The sequence below is a fragment of the Chinchilla lanigera genome, unplaced genomic scaffold (genome assembly GCF_000276665.1).
Source record: "Chinchilla lanigera isolate Chin_1 unplaced genomic scaffold, ChiLan1.0 scaffold00141, whole genome shotgun sequence".
Taxonomy (NCBI): Eukaryota; Metazoa; Chordata; class Mammalia; order Rodentia; family Chinchillidae; genus Chinchilla; species Chinchilla lanigera.
In genome coordinates this window covers 539,769-560,229 of record NW_004955542.1, presented here as the reverse complement: position 1 = coordinate 560,229, position 20,461 = coordinate 539,769, and the positions used below count along the sequence as shown (strand labels likewise).

Here is a 20,461-nt window from a genome sequence, read left to right as displayed (position 1 = left end):
CTCCAGGTATGGACATGACATCAGTGAAGCTGAAGCACTCAGGTCCCCGCACAAAGGCCCACACTAGCTAGGAAAAGGGAAACAACCACTGCCCGCACCCAGGCCTCTGCTCCCCACCTGCTAAAGGACGAGCAGTGCTGCCCCAGGGGTGGAATGGGTGATCTCACACGTCAGCCCAGGCTGCTGGGAAGCACTGTGCTGGGCATGCCTGTGAGGGTGCTTGGACAGATGTGCCTTGCAGGCTGAGAAGGAGGCAGCCACAGCATGGGCAGCACCCTCCAGTTGGTTGGGGACCCAGCAAGGACACTGGCAGAGGACAGGTGAGAGGCTGTGTCCTGGAGCTGGGATCCACTCTCCCACCCCCACCCCAGAGCATCAGCCGCTGCCTTCACCTCGGGTTGAGCCATACTTAGGGAGCTGAGCAGTGACCAGGCACCGCGGCCTGCAGGACCCCCTCTTGGCTGTCTGGTGGGTCCTCGAGTAACAGCCAGTCACCATCCCAGGGTCCCCAGCTTGCAGATGGCCTCTAGAGGATTTGTCCGCTGCATCATCATGCAAGTCAGCTCCCCTAACAAATCCCCTCATTTACCTGTGCACATGTATCCCACTGGCTCTGTCTGGGGAGCTCTCACCAACACCAGGGCGACCCTGCATCAGCCAGCCCTCCCTGCTCCGTGTTAGAGAGGGGACAGGAGGGTCATCCAAGACCACCAGGCTCCGGCCCATGGTCAAGCCTCCAGGACAGCCTTGTGGCTTGGTTACAGCACAGGTGGTGTAGGCCGTCAGGGCCCTACCTCTGGGACAGGCTGGCCAGCAGGAGGGAGCCGCAGGGACGGGATCAGGTCTGTGATGAGCTGCCCGACCACATCCTGCCCAGACGAGAACCCATGGAGATGAGCAAAGAGATCATCGCAAGACGTGACTGTTCCCTGGAGAAAAGCCCACACCGTGAGTGTTGCAATAAAAGCGTCACACACCTCAGCGTTGTCACTACACCTCAGCGTCTGCAAGCTAAAAGCAAGGCCATTTTCACGCCCTCCAAATCAGAAGCGCAAGAGGCATGCACATGTGCTCTCTCACAAGAACAGCGTGGTCTCCCACTTGTACCAGACGTGCAAACCGCTGGTTTTTAAGCAGGCTGCTCAGAGGCCCTGGCCCACACCGAGGCTCCTCCATAACAAAGGCCCAGCTCACAGCTGAGAGCTGTCTGCGATGCCTGCCACTGCTCTGAGGGCTTCACCTATGTGATTTCACCCAAACATAAAAACAACCCTATGAGCAGTTAGGTTTAGATTGCCTTTTAGAGACAAAGCGGCCAAGGCACAGGTAATGAGCACGCTTGGTTACTCAAGGGCAGACACCCGGCACTATCTTCTCCAGGAGTGAGCCAGGAAGGCAGGAAGAGTGCTGGCTAAGGTAGTTAGTGCTGGGTTCCCCAAGGCTCCCCAAGGCAGAGCTGCATGCACCCAAGACTCAAACACACACTCACCTCACTCTGGAAGGCAACCCAGGCCGCGATCCTCTCCACAGGCTCCAGGACCACCACACAGCACAGGCCACGCTCCTGCCGCACCCTCTTCATCCACACAGAGACCGGAATCTTCTCCCCACTGTGGCTGATGATGTCCACCTATGGACACAGGTGGCTGCTCCAGGTGTGGAGGACCCCCGTGCCCTGTGGACCCTGGTGAGCAGGACAGTGGGTACCTGTCCCAGAGAGGCCCTCCCTGCATCTGGCATGTCTGTGAACTCAACCTCCCTCGCATGCCTCACACTTCACTGACCAAACATAAACTAGGCTTCCAAGACCCAGCTTGCAGCCTCTGAGTGAATGTTTGATCAAGAGAGATATTTTCCCATCCTCAGTGTGGTAGTTAATCTTGGCTGTCACCTTGACTAGACTGAGATGCCTAAAAAGCTGGAAGGGCATGGGTCTGGGTGTCTGTGAGGGCATTTCCCGAAATGCCCACCCTCTGGCATGTGGCCAGGGGCGGGTGTGGGGAAGCCTTGTCCTGCCTGGGCAGCACTCTCTGTGGCTGGGGATCCAGATGAGACAAAATGCAGACAGGAAGGGGGCTTGCATGTGCATACGGGGCTTTTCTTGAGTAGAACCACTTTCTGCTGCAGCCATCACCGTAGATATCACCCTCCACACTTTGAGCACAGACTTGTACTAGCAGTTGTCCAGGGGCCCCTCAGCCTGCAGCCCGGGACTGAGGGTGCATCGCTGGGCCTCTTGCTCAAAGGCTTCCCTTCTCCAGCATGCAGATGGCCTTTGTGGGACTATTTAGCTTCAGATTACATAAGCCAATCTAATATATCTTCTATTACAATTTCATATGCATATTTGTTATTGGTTCTATTCCTCAGGAGAGCCCTGGCCAATACACTCAGCTTTGTGACATTATAGGGGGAAGGAAGGAGTCTCTGTTATTCTTAAACAGTCATGAATGTATGTCTAGTATTATAGTTTTCTTCTTTGCAGTCAACAGCTCTTGAGTCAGTCATTTCCAGATGTGGTTGGCCCTGTCCACCTCCTTCCACCCTGGAGCTCAGGCCTCAGCATCTGGAGACTCTGCTCATCCACATCCAGGTTGGAACCAGTGGAACAGGTGAGAGGATCGAAACTCTCCAGGGAAAGAGGCTGGGTCACACCACCCACCAACAAACAAATGGGATGTGTGGGTTCAAATGTTAGAATGAGTCAAAGCAATAAAATTACACCGCTCTTCTGGGGATCTGAGTGGTGCCTGCAAGTCTGCAAAATGGGGGCAAGCCTCATCCCTCCAACACAGCCCGGGGCTTTCCAGGATGCCCGCCCAGGTCAGTCCCACAGCAGTGCACACCTGCTGTCTCTGGCATGCCCCACCACCTCACAGAGAAAGCTGTGAAGCTCAAATTATTGGTGCTGCCCGGCCCTGCACACAGCACAGCTCAGGGCAAAGCCTGGCAGAGGAAGGCAGAGCCTCTCCACCACACGCCACTCCAGCTGCGGAGCCAAGCCAGCACTCTACCGTGCCTGCTCACCACTGTGCCGAACACCACTGCGGCATGGCCGTCGGCCTCCACATGCTCCTCACTAAGGGCCTCTGCCACCTCGGAGTCCGGCTGCAGGAAGAACTGCACCAGCTTCTGGCCAATCAGGTCGTGGCTGCTGTACCCCAGGAGCCCACAGGCTTTGTCGTTGGCAACCAGGATCTGAAGGGACACAGAGGAAAAGGACATGGCTTCACCAGCAGCTCCACTAACTCCCGAAACAGCCAAGGACGGCAGTCTGGGCCCCTCAAACCTGTGTCTCCAACTCTCTGGCCAGGGTCTCAGGAGACGATGCACAACTGTACTCGAGTACCTCAATCACATGGACACTGGCCGTGGTCAGTGCTGAGTCCCCCCAGGACATCTCCCCAGCCACAGTGGGCATGTGACAACCAAGACTACGAGGAAACACAGGAGACTGACTCCACTCCTGTCTGCTACCGTCAGCTACATGTACACAACCGCACTAACACAATGCTGAGCACAGTCCTCGGGCAGAGTTAGGCGGTGACAGCTCACACTCATCCTCCCCGCAGCCCCTCCAGGGGGCAGAGTCAGTGTGGTCTACTCAACTCATACTTAGTTTTCTGAATTTTTATCCTTTTGCTTCTACACAGGTAAAGCCAAATGTTCTTCTGATGTATTTATAAAACACAAATTCCAGCCAGGCACAGTGGTGCACATCTTTAATCCCAGGTACTCAGGAGGCTGAGGTAGAGAGACCAAACATTCAAGGCCAGCCTGGGCAACTTGGCAAGACCCAGACTCAACATGAACAATAAAAAAGGACTGGGACTTTAGTTCCATGATAGAGCACTTGCCTAGCACACAAGAGACCCTGGGCTTGATTCCTGCACTTAAACCACACACACACACACACACACTGCGTCCTCTGTTTGAAGTTCCGAGTTCACAGCTGGGCCTTATGCCAAAGCCAGTACCTCTGTGGTCTTGGCGTCCACGGTGAAGATGGCCTTGTTGGGGTTGTACACTGGGGCTGGGAGCAGGGGCATGGAGCATCCGGAAGACAAGCCTCGCAGCAGGGAGCAGCAGGAGGCGCTGCCCAGGGGCGCAGCTGGGTCCGAGTGCTCGGGGGCTGTGGGGCAGCACAGTTTGCTGGTGCAGATGTTCTGGGCAGCCAGGGACGAGAGGCAATAGGAGCTCCATCTGTCTTCTGGGGAAGGAAGGACATGGCTTGAGCCTCGAGCCACAGCCAGGAGTGCACTTCTGACGCAGGCAAGCTCACAGCCTGTGTGAGTCCACGACTTTGGTTAATCTGCAAAGTGAGTCACATACCCAGGACAGTGCCAAATACTTCCCAGGACTCCGTATGTGGCACTTCTGGCAGGTTCCCACAAGATAGGGACAACATAAAAGAGACGGCACCATAGGAAGCCAACTACATGATTTCCCATGATGGTCCACCCTACGTTTCCCAGACACAGTATGTACTTTTATTTTTTCACTTATCTTCTTTTTCTCTTGCTCTGCCCAAGTTTGCTTTGCAGAGCTGCTTTCTGCCATACTCATTCACCCTGCGCTTTTCCGATAAACTTTTGCCACAGTTTTGGCTTGTTTCATCCAATTCTTTGTTCAAGGCAAGAAAGACCTACAATACTTTTGATTGGCCAACCACTTCTAAAGGAAACATCCAGTAACAAGCCCACCCCTGCTGCACAGATCAGGAAACACACCCCAAATGGACAGGAAAACAGCCTGGCCCTAATCTGCACCAGGAGGTGACTTCCAACCGCAGCCAAGGGACACTATGTGCATACAGCAGAAAGGACAGAGGAGCAGGAAAGGGTTGTGGCGTCCTCCCCAGCACAGCCCAGCACCTCAGAAAGCACCTACTCCTACAACAACCCAGAACTACTTACATGTGCCCAAGAGAAAAGGGAGACACCACATGCTCAGCTTGCAAGGCTGCTGTCGTACCTGAGAGTGCCACCCTGCTCTGGCAGAGCTTGGAGAGTCCATCCTTCCTACTCAGGTGTCTGCGGGCTGAAAGCAGCTTGCTGGGCTCCGAGGTGTCCAGTGCGGATGGACCCTTGGCAGGTACAGGCACAGAGACATTGCCAGACAGGCACCTGCTGTCCTCGTCCACAGGCAGGGGGCCTGGGTCATCCATGGGGAGCAGGCAAGCCAGAAGTCACACCCCCACCTGGAAAAATAAGACCTGGTGAATGCCTGCAACATAAGAGCACAGAGCATCTTAGCCAGCAAACCCTTCACAATGCTGAGTTATGCTCAGCCCCAAAAGACACCTACACCACCCCGCCAATCAGAGCTGCCCTAAAGATCTTCTTCCGAGGAACACAGAGAGGCATACTAGAGAGAGAAGAAAAAAGGCAAAAATTAAATGAGGGAGTGGGAGGGGTCCAGAAGGGAAAGCAGGTCCACAGGAATGGGAAGCACTCCAGGGCCACTCTGCTATGCCTAGGCGTCTGCAGAGTCTGCAAGTCTCCCCAGCACAGGCAACAAAAGCAGGTCCAGAGCTGAGAGGCTGCTTCCGCTGCCCAGGCCTGGCACCAGAGTTCTGTGCTTTGAACTCTTATTTTGATACAAGTATAGATTCAAATGCAGATTTCAATAAACAACCCAAGAGAATCCCACACGCCCTTCACACCTGTAAATGCAATAGACCCTCTCCTCCTCTCTTGGTAAATTCATCTTTTTGATGACCTTGAAAACCAGGATAACATGGCTGGCTGGACTCCTTGCAGTGCTTCCTGGAACACTCCCAGGCCCTCTCTTGAGGCCTGTCCTGCAATAGGAAGGGCCTGTTTGCCATGTATCATCCACCAGCTTGTCCAAGCATGGCTTTCCAGCGAGGCCACTTCCAAGCCAGTTCTCAGGTGCTGCTGTGGGGTCCCCAGGTAGGAGGAGGTTCTCCCCAGGAGAACACCACAGAGTTTCCTCCAATGGCAACATCTTCCTTAAATGCAGTAGACTTACAGCCAGGAAACTGAAGTATGACTGCTTATCTGGACTTGTGTGTGTGTACTTGTTGTACATGAATACTCACACACACTTACAACGTACTGAACAGCTCCACACCACATGCCGGCAGGCATGTGAATCATGAATACAAACTCCCCAGCGCTGTGCACACACAGCCACTCAACAGAGCCTTGGAGAAGGAAGTGCCTCGGCGAGGAGAGGCCCCACCTAGTCATGCTGGGGCACCCAAGGTCAAGAGCATGCTGTGGCTACAGCGAGAACCTAGGCAGAGTCCCCCTCCCAGTCCAGAGCCACTCCCAAGGCCCATACCAGCCTCCTCCTACCTGGGGACCCCACAGCAGCACCTGAGAACTGGCTTGGAAGTGGCCTCGCTGGAAAGCCATGCTTGGACAAGCTGGTGGGTGATACATGGCAAACAGGCCCTTCCTAATGCAGGACAGGCCTCAAGAGAGGGCCTGGGAGTGTTCCAGGAAGCACTGCAAGGAGCCCAGCCAGCCATTCTATTCTAGCTGTCAAGGTCATCAAAAAGATGAACTTACTAAGAGAGGAGGAAAGAGTCTATTGCAGTTACAGGTGTGAGCCTGGTTATAACCAAGAAACTACATTCATGGCCCTGCACTGAGTCTGAGGGCCTGACCACGCCTACTAGGGCTGCCAGCGCTTGACCCCGCAAGGCAGGAGCCTTTGGCAAGGGAAGCTGAGAGTTCCTTCAGGAACACTGGCATCAGAACAGGCCACAGAGCTACACACATACATACATACATACATACATAGCACACAGGCATGTGACACACACCTGTAATCCCAGGACTCTGGGACCCCAGGCAGGAGGATGGCAAGTTTGAGCCCAGCCTGGATAACTGAGCGACTCAGACGGAACTTGTTTCAAAATGTAAAATTTTGTAAAGGGTAGAGATACAGCTCAGTGAAAAGGACCTGAGTTCAATCCCCACTACAGCAAAGAACAAATAAATAAGACAGTAGAACACAGTCACTTTCAGAAACAAACCAACAAACACATAGCCAGGCACACATCAATGGGCAGCCCACTTCCAGTAAGCAGGGAATCGGGGGCATACTCACCTACACTTCAGCACAATCTCAACCAACATGTCAGCAGGCTTTTCGTAGAAAATGAAAAGCTGATTCTAAATTTTACAGCAAGCAGAAGAATCGACACAATTTTGAAGAAAAAGAACTACAAGATTTATAGCCCTGATTTCAAGACTTAACTACAATGCAACACTAACCGAAATAGCACATTGGCACAAAAATAAATGTGTAACATAGAAAGTATCAGGGTAAAAAACCACCCACATATGGTGAAATAAATTTTTGATAGAAGTATCATGGTGTTGGGAGAATGAGATGCCTGTAGTTCCAGCTGTTCAGGAGGCTGAGGCAGGAGGATTATAAGTTCAGGGCCAGCCTGAGCAACTTAGCAAGGTCCTGGCTCAAAATAAAAATTTTAACATGGTATAGTAATGTATCTCAGCAGAACAGTGCTTGCCTAACATGTGCAAGGCCCTGGGTTCAATGCCCAGTACTGCAAAAAAAAAAAAAAAAAAAGATGATAATAATAATAAAAACTACCAGAGTTACTCAATCCAGAAAAAGTAGTCTCGTCTAGATAGATCTAACATACTGGGAAAAAATAATTTTGACCTTTAGCTCTTGCCACCTTAAAAATTAATTCAAAATGAACCATTTGATTAGCCTTCTGTGTGAGTTTCCTAGGACTAGCATAACAAGCACCACAAAATGGGTGTCTACAAACATACATCTAAGGCGGGCATGGTGGCACACACCTGTTATCCCAGCACTTGGGATGCTAAGGCAAGAGGACCGTTGGGAGTTCGAAGCCAGCCTCAGCTGCAAGGTCGTGAGTTCGATCTCCGGTACCAGAAAAAATAAATAAATAAATAAACATATCACTTAATAAAACACAAACACAACCATTAAAAAAAATGAAAAGACAGACACAAGCAGGGGAAAATGTTGACAACATGTACACCTGGCAAGCACCATGCAGCCAACACACAGAGCTCTCACAACTTAGCTGCAAGAAGACAAACAACACAGCTTTTTAAGAGTGAGTGAAGGTTTTGAAGAGATGCTTCTCCAAAGACAAACAGCAAGGAAGGCATGATGAAACGTCCACCGATGTTTCTCAGTGGCATGTAGATCACACCCACAGCCAGCACTCTTCAGATAATCACGAGAATGACTGAAGTGTGAAAAAATGAAAACACAGAGTGCTGGTAAAGACGAGCACCTGGAAAGTGCTACGTTATCGATGAGCAACGACAGGTAAGACCAGCTTTAGAAAGCAGTTTTGCCGTCATGGTGGCCCACATCAGTAATCCCAGCACTCGGGAGGCTGAGGCAGAAGGACTGACACACTGGGCTACATAGTGAGTTCAAGATAACCCTGGACTACACAGCAAGACCCTGCCTCAAAAAATCAAAAATAATAATAATCATTGACAACTTTTCTTTTAAAAAGCAGTCTACCGACAACCCCAGGACAGAGGAAGGAACACACATGTCCATACAGAAGCTACAAGTGCTTGACAACAGCCTCTTCACGGTGGCTCCAAACGTGGCGATCCAAATGTCTGTCCAACAGCAGGTCAGATGAGCAAATGTCGGTGAAGCCACACAAAGGAATCCTGCTCGACCATGCAATGCAAAGGCATGTGCCGGGGACACACACTGACACAGACCAACCTCAGGCCCATTCGGCTGCACCCAGCTGCCAGCCACACAACACTGAGTACCGAAGGGTTCCACTGACACAAACGCACCAGCAGCACGGTCTGGGGCCTCCCAGGCCCACGGCAAGGGCATGGGGCCACAGGGAGAAGCTTCGGGGACGCTCTCCAGTGGCTCCACTGTGCTTCCAGGACTGTACACACACCCTGAAGCTCACTGAACCTCCTGCTCAGGGTGGGCCACCGTCAGGGTACAAAATCATGCTCAATGAACTTAACGTCCAAAATGCCAGTAGGTGATTAAACACGTAAACAGTCACAGCTGAAAAGACTGCATGTAATGACAAGACATATGTGAATAATACAAAATGCATACAGACAAGAAAAAAATAGGACAGAGCAAAGTTAAGAGACAAAGAAGAAAATATAAAAGACTCTCTGCAAGCTTTCAGGCAGGAAAAGTTTTCTTAAATGGGAAACAAAAAGCTCTGGCTATAAAGTAAGATTAATAAAGTTAACACTAAAATTGAGACCACAAGCCTCGTGTGGTGGTGCGCACCTGTAATCCCAGCACTAGGGAGGCTGAAGCATGAGGATCATTGCGAGTTCGAGACCAGCCTGGGCTATAAAGTGTGCTCAAGGCCAGCCTGAACTGCATAGTGAGACCCTGCCTCAAAAAGGCAAAAATAAATAAATAAATAAAATAAAATTGAGACCACATGTCTACAAGAAGTACCATAAAGAGAGCCAGGCGGTGGCACATGCCTATAATCCCAGCCCTTGGGAGGCTGAGGCAGGAGGACTGCCATGACTTCAAGACCAGGCTGGGCTACATAGCAAGACACCGTCTCCAAAAAAAGAAATTAAAAAAAAAAAAAAAGAAAGAGCCAGGCATGGTAGCGCACGCCTGTAATCCCAGCACTTGGGAGGCTGAGGCAGGAGGATTGCTGTGAGTTTGAGGCCAGCCTGGGCTACAAAGTCAACTCAAGGCCAGCCTGAACTGCCAAGTGAGACCCTGTCTCACACAAAAAAGCAAAGTTTAAGGCCAGCTTGAGCAACTTAAGGAGACCTTATCTCTTGTAAGAAAACTAAGTGGGCTACAGGGTGTAACTCAGTGGCAGAGCACAGCAAGGTCCTGGGTTCAACAGCAAGGTCCTGGGTTCAATGCCCTATACCACAAAAGCAGGGCACAGACAGAACAAGCTGTAATTTGAGAGAAGATGTTTGTACACGCCATATCTATAACCAACCAAGAATACACAGAACAATTTTTAAAGGCAAGTAATTTAGCATTTAAAAAAGTTCAAAGACACACAGCTCAAGAAAAGTAACAGAAATGTTAAACTACCAGGTTTTAAAACTGTAATTTGTAAAAAGCATAATACAACTCCTCAGGCTACACTGTCAATGTTACGAACTTCATCGCGAAAGTAATGATGCTTCAAAATACATTGTCAGTGTGACAAAAGGTCACTGACATAAAAGGGAGGGAGTAAATGCACAAGGAGCATAAAGACGGGGATCTGTCCTGTGGAAAGAAGATGAGTACAGACTGAAGTATGTGCAGCAAAAGGGGCTGTTTAATTACATTACTGACAGCTGCAGTGGTATCCAGGGAGGAAGGTGACAATCCAGATGTGGAGGAAGGTGAGCATGAACGGGTAAGCCTTTTCCCCTCAGCACCTCCTGTGCTGTGCAAGATCCACACAGCTACCTGACCAGCCCGGTCAGAGCCTGGTTTCACATACCCATGGAGCAGTTAATTTTTCACAAGTTTAATTTTGACTTAACAGTTAACCAGAAATGCCTATTGTAAGCCCAGGTCTATGATTTTAGAGTAGTTTTTTTGTATATGGAGGCAATCTTGCATTCCCACCAGAACAAAAGCTAGGAAGCAAATAGCTCCAATTATTCCTGCTGCCCATGTACAATAACAAACAGAATCAACCTCGGGTGAAACTAACCAGTAGAGAGCAGAGCAGAAAATGGTTAAGGAGGCTGGATCTGGAAACGTGAATACTGAATCAGTCCACCCTAAAACCTGACTTCCTCTGGGCTTCAGGTTTAGAGGCCAATTGCTTCCCTCCTCACTGTCAGAGCCACCCTGAGCCCACAGCTCTGTTCCTTGTCTCAAGCCACCCTAACGAATACACACATGATGCTTTCTTAATGAAGCAGGGACACAAAGGGTACCTCCCAGATGTTCCTGGAGGCAACACCTGCAGAACCTTACAGGGAGACTGTTCTGGACTCAGAACCTAACCATGGAACTGACCGACAAATACCAAAGTGCACGGATCACCAGTTGGAATTGAAAATGAGCCTTTATTATCTGGCCAGCGACTGACTGAGAGCCTCCACGCAGGGTAGGATCAGATCAGCTCCAAACGAGGGGTGGGAGCAGCTTTTAAGGTAAAAACCACATCCTGTTTGGCAAGCGGTATCTTTGTGAAACAGTCTTATGAGAAACTACAGAGAACTTACAAGAAAAGAACAGTACAAGGGTTGGGGATTTAGCTCAGCGGCACAGCGCCTGCCTAGCAAGTGTGAGATTGTGAGTTTGATTCCCAGTACTGGAAAAAAACAAAAAAAAAAGAGAGCCAAAACTCCAAGATAAAGGGGCTTATAGCCTCTTAGACTGCCTTGCCTCCTATACCAAATTCAGTCACCTTTATTGAGTGAGAATCAAGGACATAGCTAGGACAAATGGGAAGATACCAAACATTTTGGGACTAGGGATTTAGCTCAGTGGCAAAGCACCTGCCTGGCAAGCACAAGGTCTTGAGTTCAATTCCTGGTACTGGAAGAAAAGAAAAAAAAAAAAAAGCAAAAAGAACGGTACATTTCAGGGAGTGGCTAGCATGAGGAACTACCTTGACGACACAGGTGGAAAGGGAGAAGTGGGGAGCGATCAGCAATTTTCCATGTCCTTTGTGAGGCCATGTCCCTTGTGAGGCCTTCACATTCTCCAGATTTTAGGGAGGAATCAAATCCTTGATTCAGAGGGCTCCTCTTTGAGGGGTAACCTGTCATATTGGGTGTGGAGGACCATTAACTTTATAGCCTGGACCCTTCCTTGAACCATAGTTTGTAATGCAATTTATGGCACATGGTCCCACTGTGGCCAGTAGGAGGACTAGCAATAAGGGACTGACCAGAGCTGGGGGAGAGTGGTCAACCATGGAGACATACTAAAGAACCCCTCGTACCAGTTTTGATTTTGTTTTCTTTGTTCCTCTGTGTCTTGAAGTCTTTTTCTAAGTTTATTTAGGTTATCTTTTATGACTCCGAAGTGGTTGATATAAAAGCAACAAGCCTCACCTAGGGCTATGCAGAGACCTCCCTCTTTAAGAAAGAACAAGTGCAGACCTCATGGGTTTTATAAAACCATTTCAGCCAAGGACCCGAGAGACTCCTTGAGTTTTGTGACTGAATTTTCTAGAGCGGCAAGGTCCTTATCGATCTGGGCACTAAGGTCCCGGAAGTTTTTGTCTTGGAGGATCAGTGCAGAGGAGTTTAAGGCAGTTGATCCCGCTAGTCCAATCCCTAGCAAAACAGGGATTAATATGGGATGGGCTCTTCTCGACCTAGAGAGACCAACTAGTGAGAAATGTTCTCGGCCTCCTTCTCCAGTGTAATACACCTGGGGGAAAATATGTATCAAAATGCAAAGTTCAGGTGTCTGAGTGGTGACAGCGGAGAACAGGCAAGGAGTGATTCCCGAGGTGCAAGCAAACCAGGTTCCCTGGGGCGCGGCCAGGTGTTGAGTGGGACTGTAAGTTATGTTTTTGATTGAGACCCAGCAGTTACAGAGAGTGCGATAAGGAGATTTGTCCAGGTGATACGCCTCAGAGTGAAAGCAAACTACTTTTCCTTGGATATTCCGCAAAGTTAGAACGGGCTTTTGGCCCCACCAGCAGGGTGAATTACTTGTAATGGTACTGGAATTCATGATGTCTTGGGGTCAGGACCCGATGGAGGCATTAGCAGTGAGTCCAAGTCATAGCCAACTATCTTTGGTCATGTTGGGGTTTGATCTATTTAGATAGGGGAACATAATATCTAGTGGGAGCAAAAGAGGAGAAGCCAGAGGGCTAGTTTGAAGCAGACCTAGAGCTGAGGAACGGGAAGTCAAGATGGGCCTGGGAGGACAAGCAGGTTGTAGGATGGGTACTAAAGGCCCCAAGGGTAATAATGGTGGGTTAGGGGCACCATTTTCATTTGGATGTTTAGCCAGAACCCTGGGTCATACCCTGTAACATACAGGCGCACTCCCCAGGTCTTTCCTCCTCATCAAGACGAGTGATCTGGCTGTACAAAAGTTAAGATAAAAGGATTACATTTGTTTAACTGACAATTATTTGGGCCTCTAGGCCTGGTGATATTTAGAAACTGGTCAGTATGTCTCCAGGGTGCAATCGACTCACATCCCCAGTAATAACAATTAAATGCCTGGTGCCCACCACAATTGGTATCAGCACTAGGGGTGAAAGTGGGACAAGCATAGAAGTCGACATCCCTTAATGCCTGTTGCATGCAGAGGGTTTGACAACCATATTTTTTGTTTACGTGAGCATTGGCTCGGACCAGGCGCCAATTTTATCCGAGGAGCTCACAAAGGTCGAAACGGAGTTTGGGGTGAACAGTGGTATTCCTGGCAATTTCTCTCCCATCCAGAGGCGCAGAAGCCCACCAGGTGCAAGGGAACGGATGGTGGGGGTCCAGCTATGGTCACAAAAGTAGGTGAATGACAGACAAGGAAAACATAAATCAATCTACAGTACGTTTTAGTTTTACCCATAGTGGGTCGTCTGTGGTTTGGACTCTCCATGTTGACCCTAAATCAGGCCCAATGAAAGACTTGATGTGGGAGTGGTGGATCCAAGTGTCCTTCCTGGCAACTTTAATCGAGGTGGGAGTGCTGAGGACAACAGTGTGTGGGCCTGTCCAGTGAGGGTCCAAGTTGTGAGAGTCTCTCTTTTTAACCTAGACTAGGGAGCCAGGCTCTGCAATGGGTTTGGAGTCCAGTTGGTCAGTGTTCGGCTGATGATATTCTCTGAAGAGGCGATGAGCCTCTTGAAGCACTGGCTGTAGAACCTGGAGGGACTTAATGAGATCTTGGTTATGTAAGGTTTGGGAATGGGCACTATGGAGCTTGGGTACCAGAGGTGGGGGTCTCCCATACATAGCCTCAAAGAGAGTAATACCTTGGATGTAGGGGGTACAGCGAGCGCGCAAGAGGGCAAAAGGTAGGAGACTCACCCAGTTTTCGCCAGACTGCAGAGCCATCTTGGAAACTGTGTCCTTGATGGTTCTATTCATATGTTCTACCTGTCCAGAACTTTGAGGCCGGTAGGCACAGTGGAGCTTCCAATCAACCTGTAAACACTTAGCTAAATTTTGCGTTATTTGAGCTATGAAAGCAGGACCATTATCAGACCCCATTACTAGGAGCAGACCAAATCGAGGCACCATTTCAGACAGCAACTTTTTTGTTACAACCAAGGTTGACTCAGTCCTTGTAGGGAAGGCCTAAGGCCATCCCATGAAAGTATCCACTAGGACCAGTAAATATTTATATCCATAGCGTCCAGAACCCATTTCAGTGAAATCTATTTCCCAATGTTCTCCTGGATTTTGTCCTTTGTCGTTGTTGAGGGGGATCACCAGATGATCTTCCTTTGGGATTTACTTGAGCACAGTGGGGGCATCTTAGACTGATGTCCTTTGCTTTGACTGTAAGATTAGGAATTAAGTAGGTTTTCCAAAGTAATTGAGCAAGTTTAGTTCCCCCTAAATGTGTGGCTTGATGAGTCTCCCATAATATCTGGGTCCCAAGTACTTCTGGCAGGAGAAAGCGACCATTGGGGAGGATGTGCCATCCTTCAGCATTAACCTGGGATTTCAGGGTTGCTGCTAACTTTATGTCCAAATCAGAATAAACTGGGGGGGGGGGGCCAGCCGAGGTAGGGGAAGGGTAATGATGGCCAACGTAGTTGACCCCACTGATTTTAGCGTGATCTGTTTGGCAGTGGAATCTGCCACTTGGTTCCCTCGGGCTATTGGGTTGTCTTCTTTTTGGTGGGCCTTGTAATGTATCACTGCAAGCCTCTTGGGCTCCCAAATAGACACTAGCAAGTCCAAAATTTTGGAGGCATTTTTGATGGCTTTTCCCTCCAAAGTCAGTAGGCCTCGTTCCTTATAAATGGTCCCGTGGACACGTAGAGTGGCAAAGGCATATCTACTGTCCATGTAGATATTAACAGTCTTGTCCTTTGCCCATTTTAGGGCCAGGGTTAAGGCTGTAAATTCAGCCTTTTGTGCAGAAGTGTGAGTTCCCAGGGGCTCCGCCCAAATCATCTCAGTTTCAGTAGTGACCGCCGCCTCCGATACCTGAGTACCTTTATGGAGATAGCTGCTGCCGTCTGTGAAGAGCGTGGCATCCACTTGGGTCAAAGGCACATCGGTCAGATCTGGCCTGAAGTTAGTGATGGCCTGGAGAACTTCGAGGCATTCATGGGTTGGTCCATCTGGATTATCGTCACGAAGTAACGTGGCAGGGTTGAGGTGGTGGCAGGCAGGAAACGAATTCAGTCAGGATCCAGCAACAAGGCCTGATACTGGATGATTCTGGCATTTGATAACCATCTTTCAGGGGGCTGTTTAAAAGAGGCTCAAGAGAGTAGAGGGTAACCACATAAAGTTGTTGACCAAAAGTCAGGTTGGTTGTTTCCTTGATAAGAGTAGCAGTAGCGGCAAGGGTCTGCAAGCAATTGGGCCACCCAGCAGCTATGCGGTCTAGGTGCTTAGAGAGGTAGGCCACCAGCCGCTTCCAGGGGCCCAGATATTGAGAGAGGACCCCTTTTGCAATCCCTCAGACCTCTGCTACATGGAGCTGAAAGGGCTTGGTTAGGTCCAGCAGGGCCAGAGCTGGGGCCGAGACTAGAGCCACCCGTAATTTGTCAAAGGCCTGTTGTAACTTCTCAGTCCAATCGAGAGGCTCAGTTGTGTCTCCCTTTGTGGCCTCGTACAGAGGTTGGGCCATTTCCATGAACCCCAGAATCCAGAGCCTTCTCCCTCCTGATAGGACTGTGTATTCTGTTTTGGATTTAAAGGATACCTATCAGGAGGGAGAAGGCTGAGGAGGGTGTATGGGTTAAGTATGGTGGGGTGAAGGGTTTCCACCCGTCTGTTTTCCTCTCGGAGATCCTGGACAGGCCAGTAGTCATCGGTGCCAGGCTTTTGGACTGGGAGCAGTGGGGTACTCCAGGGGGACTTGCAAGCAACCAGGATCCCAGAGATCCTCAATCTTGTGATGTGTTTAGCTATGCCCTCCTGAGCCTGTTGACTCAGCGGGTACTGTCAGACTCGCACAGGCACAGCAGTGGGGTTTAGGGCTACCACAATTGGGGGCTGATGGGAAGCCAAGCTGGGAGGATTGTCCTCTGCCCAAACTTCAGGTATTCATAATTTCCACATTTCTAGAAGCAAATTGGGTATCTGTTCTGGGGGCCCTGGGGGTTCTATGGTAAGGATGTCTCCCTCCATAAGAGGACAAGTAAACAAAATAGCAGGGGGCTGAATCCCTTTGGAAAAAGTTACAGTTGGGCCTTCATCTGCAAAAGAGATCTGGGCTTGTAACTTGTGTAAGAGGTCTCTCCCAAGTAGCAGGTAGGGACACTTGGGCACGACCAAAAAGGAGTGGGTCAGGGTTTGTTTTCCCAAATCCGTTATGGTTGCCCGTGACCAGGGGTAGGCCTTAGTTTTACCAGTTGCTCCCTGAATGTTAGTTTTTATAGAAGACAGAGGTCCAACAGGCTTTTGAAGAACAGAGAAAGTGGCACCCGTGTCCAGGAGGAATTGGACCTCTTGGCCCCCCACCGTGAGGGTTACCCAGGGCTCCTTGGGGGCCAGGGGAGCCCTGACTTTTTCAATCTGTTTCTTGTGTGCTCAAGACGGTGGGACCTTTTTCTTTGAGTTTTGGGCAGTCCTTTTTCCAGTGACCCTCTTCCTTGCAATAAGCACATTGATTTTTCCCCAAGGGAGGTCTTTTATCCTTGGTCCCAGTTGTGGACTTGTTTGTCCCTTTTTGGAGCTTTTCTCCCATGGCCAACAGAACCTTTGCCATCCTCTTGTTTAGCTCCCAGGGATTGTCCCAGTTGTTGAAGACCTTTTGAACCACCCCTACCAATTCTGAGAGCGCCTTTCCCTCAAAACCCTTTAACTTTTGTAACTTTCTCCTAATGTCTGGGGCCAATTGGGTGACAAACGCTATGTTAAGAGCTCTCCTGTTTTCTGGTACCTCCAAATCAACTGGGGTGTATATACAATAAGCCTTGGGAGGCGCTCAAGAAATGCTGCCGGGGATTCATCCGGCCCCTGACTAACTTCAGTTACCTTAGACAAATTAGTTGGCTTGCGGGCAGCGGCCTTAATGGCACTGAGAAGAGTCTGGCGATACCGATTGAGAGCCTCCTTACCTGCATATCCGTTGGGGTTCCAATCTGGGAGGGCAGATGGGAAACGCTGTTTTATTAGTCTAGGATTGGTGGCAGGTTGGCCATCAGGTCTGAGAACGGCCTTTCGTCCGTGGGTGTGGACGTGTTCTGGTTCCTCTGACATGAACTGTTGGCAGTCATCCCAGGTGGGGCAGTGGGTGGCAAATATTGACTCAATGAGAGTTATCAAAGCTTGGGGGTCCTTTGAGAAAGGTGAGTACTGATGTTTCCAATTGAACAAATCAGTGGTAGAGAAAGGAACATGAACTAGAAATGGACCTTTCTCCGAGTTGGCTTGGGGTACCTCGCAGAGGGGAAGGAGAGCCGGGGAAGCAGAGGGAGGCAGAGAAGGGTTAGAGGAGTCGGGGGATGGGTTGGAGGCGGAGGGAGCCTCCCCAAAAGGTCGGCCACTCCACGGTGTGTGAGGGGCTGGTAAGGGTGGAGGGACCAGGGGACAGAGAGGAGTCAGGGGAAGGGTAAGGTGGGGGAAGTCGAGGGTAAAGGGTAGGAGAGTCAGGGTGAATCAAGGGTCCTTGGAGGACTGGAGGAGGGGAAGCTGGCTTAGGAGTTCGGCGGGGCTGAGAAAGAAGGACCTTGTGGTGTGGAGAACACTTTTTGACCCATTTTGGGGGGGGGGGGTCCGTGATGAGATCAATCCACACCTGGATGTAGATAATCTGATCAGGGTGTCCTGGATTGCCAAATATGACTTGGCAGACCTGTTGGCAAATAGAAATGTTAAAACTCCCCTCCAGCAGCCAATTAACTTTAAATTTTGGCCACTTAAGTTCACAGAACATTCGGAGTTTGCCAGGGAAGACCGGCTTGCCATAACTGGTGGCCCTCTGTTTAAAATCAGAAAAAGTGGTTTAGAACACATTGAAGCAGCGTAAGCGACGTAGAAGCAGACTGACTCATTCGGACAAACAGAACAAGAACAGACAATGGCAGGACAAATGGAAACCAAAAGTCTCTCTGGCGCTTAAAGGCACATCTGCCATCTGGGAGATCCAAACGGGGCACCCCACAAACAAACAAATCAAACTCTTACCAGTAAGAAGACAAATGGCTCCGAAGTGCCCAATATAAGAAATTTTAGTTTATACCCTCGGCAAGGGATCCCATCAGAGTCAAGGCACATCTTCTCGAGAAGTCCCCTGACAGGTGCTGGCCGAGGGTTAAGTAATGCGGTTGGTTAAGCCCCATAGGGCATCTCGATGGAACCTCCAAATGTTCTGGACTCAGAACTGAACCATGGAACTGATCGACAAATACCAAAGTGCACGGATCGCCAGTTGGAATTGAAAATGAGCCTTTATTAGCTGGCCAGCGACTGACTGAGAGCCTCCACGCAGGGTAGGATCAGATCAGCCCAGAACCAGGGGTGAGAGGACCTTTTAAGCTAAAAGCCACATCCTGTTTGGCAAGCGAAGTCTTTGTGAAACAGTCTTATGAGAAACTACAGAGAACTTACAAAAAAAGAATGGTACATTTCAGGGAATGGCTAGCATGAGGAACTACTTTAACGACGCACGTGGAAAGGGAGAAGGAGGGAGCAATCAGCAATTTTCCATGTCCTTTATGAGGCCATGTCCCTTGTGAGGCCTTCACAGAGACAGGTGGGACAATACACAGGTGAGGGGGAGAAAGGTCCAGAGAAGCACACAGAACTCCAAAAGCCCCAAGGCCGGCCCATTCTGCTCAGTTTAGACCCACCATGCACGCGAGTGTGTGGGGATTGCTACAAATCTCGGGAAGACCTGACAGTATCTTAAAAGTTTCCTTTCCTCCAAGTTATTCAATCTCTCTTCCTTTACATCTGGATTTTATCCCTATGGTTAACTTTAAAGAACTCAAGGTTTAAACATGACCAGACATGTGTTTGACAAAGATCATTCCAGGCCAATGTAGGTGCAGACATGGGACAAGAGGAAAGGTTACGGTTATCCAGACCCGAAGTTGTGAGATCCTTAAGACCATGGCAGAAAGATGAAGAGAAGGAATCAATAAAAGAAAAATCGACAGAATTAGTTGGATTTGCTAAGTGGATAGACGTGGTGGGTAGAGTGAAGGTGCCAACACAGCATTCCAAGTCTAGCTCAGGCAAAAGAAAAAGCAGTGAAGAGAAGGTTAAGGCCAAAGCCCACGTGTGTGCCGGACACCCCCGCCCTGGTGCAGGAGAGGGGAAGGAGACAGCAGGCGCCGCTGAGCTTTCTTCTCGGCAGGCGCGGACAGGCTGCAGCCGCCGCAGGAGTTGGGCTCTCTTTCGCCTTACCTTCTAGTAGGATGACAATGAATAGATGGGCAAAATCCGCACGGTTAGATCCAGGCGAGAAGACTAATCGCTGAGCGAACGGCAAGCAGCCTCCACCGCGCCGCGGGCGGAAACCTAGGGCTGGCGGGGGCGGGGCCGGGGGTGGGCTCCTCGGGCAAGGAGTTGGGGCTGGCGGGGGGCGGGGGCTCCTCGGGCAGGGAGACTGGAGGCAAGGTTTCTCGGCCAGGCATGCAGAGCCGTCAGCCGTCCTTGGCTGCCGTCCACTGCTACCGCTCCGGAGCGCCAGCTCCTCACCTGTAGCTGGTCAGGGTCACAGTACCAAGATCACTTCGCAAGGTGGAGGGAACCAACTCGCGCTTCTAGCCCACGGACCAATCGCAGAGCAATTCGTTACGATTGACAGGCAATGTGGACCAACCACGAGTTTATGGGTGGGACTCGGAGAGCCCAAACCCTGAGCCCGCGCAAACGGTTACTAGGGACGCACCGGACGCCCCCTACGGCGCCTCAGAAGAGTCATAAAATATCCGCGCCTCTGCACCCCGCCCCCCCCCCCACAACCAGTCCAGGGGACTCAGTTTCCTCCCGCCGAGGGATAGACGGTGATCGGCGCGCAGCTCCAAAAACAAAAAACAATGCCCGCCGTGGGCTGAGAGGGACGAGCGAGCGCCCCGGGGCCAGCCCGCTCTGAAGGCGGCCCTTCTCACGGGTAAATCCGCGCGCGGGGGCCGGGAAAAGTGGACGCTCTGGACGCCCGGCGGCCCATCATGCACACAGAGCAGCGAGATTCCCGAGGTCGGAGATGCACGTGCAACTGACTGCAGCTGTAGCGCGTAGAGAGATCGCCCGGCTGCGACCTCTCCACACTCCGATGCAGGGCCAGAACAGACGCGAACCCGCGAGCCCAGAGCTTCTCCCATACTGCGGGACCCTGCCAGTCCTGGGAACACCTGCCGGGGGCGGGGTAGGGCAGG

The 20,461-nt window shown here is 50.5% G+C and overlaps 1 protein-coding gene across 2 annotated transcripts in view; it reads right to left on the bottom strand.

The window, feature by feature from the left end:
* Positions 1 to 20,424, bottom strand: part of Pask (PAS domain containing serine/threonine kinase) — a 38,691-nt gene extending 18,267 nt beyond the window's left edge. Inside the window, exons 1-6 of one of the 2 annotated variants that reach the window (XM_013508060.1) lie at positions 19,488 to 20,424; positions 4,975 to 5,200; positions 3,978 to 4,210; positions 3,028 to 3,198; positions 1,490 to 1,630; positions 795 to 929 (exon numbers count right to left, since the gene is read on the bottom strand). In XM_013508060.1, coding sequence (XP_013363514.1) covers positions 795 to 929; positions 1,490 to 1,630; positions 3,028 to 3,198; positions 3,978 to 4,210; positions 4,975 to 5,167 — 873 coding nt within the window. In that variant the 5' untranslated portion in view covers positions 5,168 to 5,200; positions 19,488 to 20,424. The remainder of the gene's footprint in view (positions 1 to 794; positions 930 to 1,489; positions 1,631 to 3,027; positions 3,199 to 3,977; positions 4,211 to 4,974; positions 5,201 to 19,487) is intronic. The other variant, XM_013508061.1, reaches the window with a different exon arrangement.
* Positions 20,425 to 20,461: the final 37 nt, after the last annotated feature.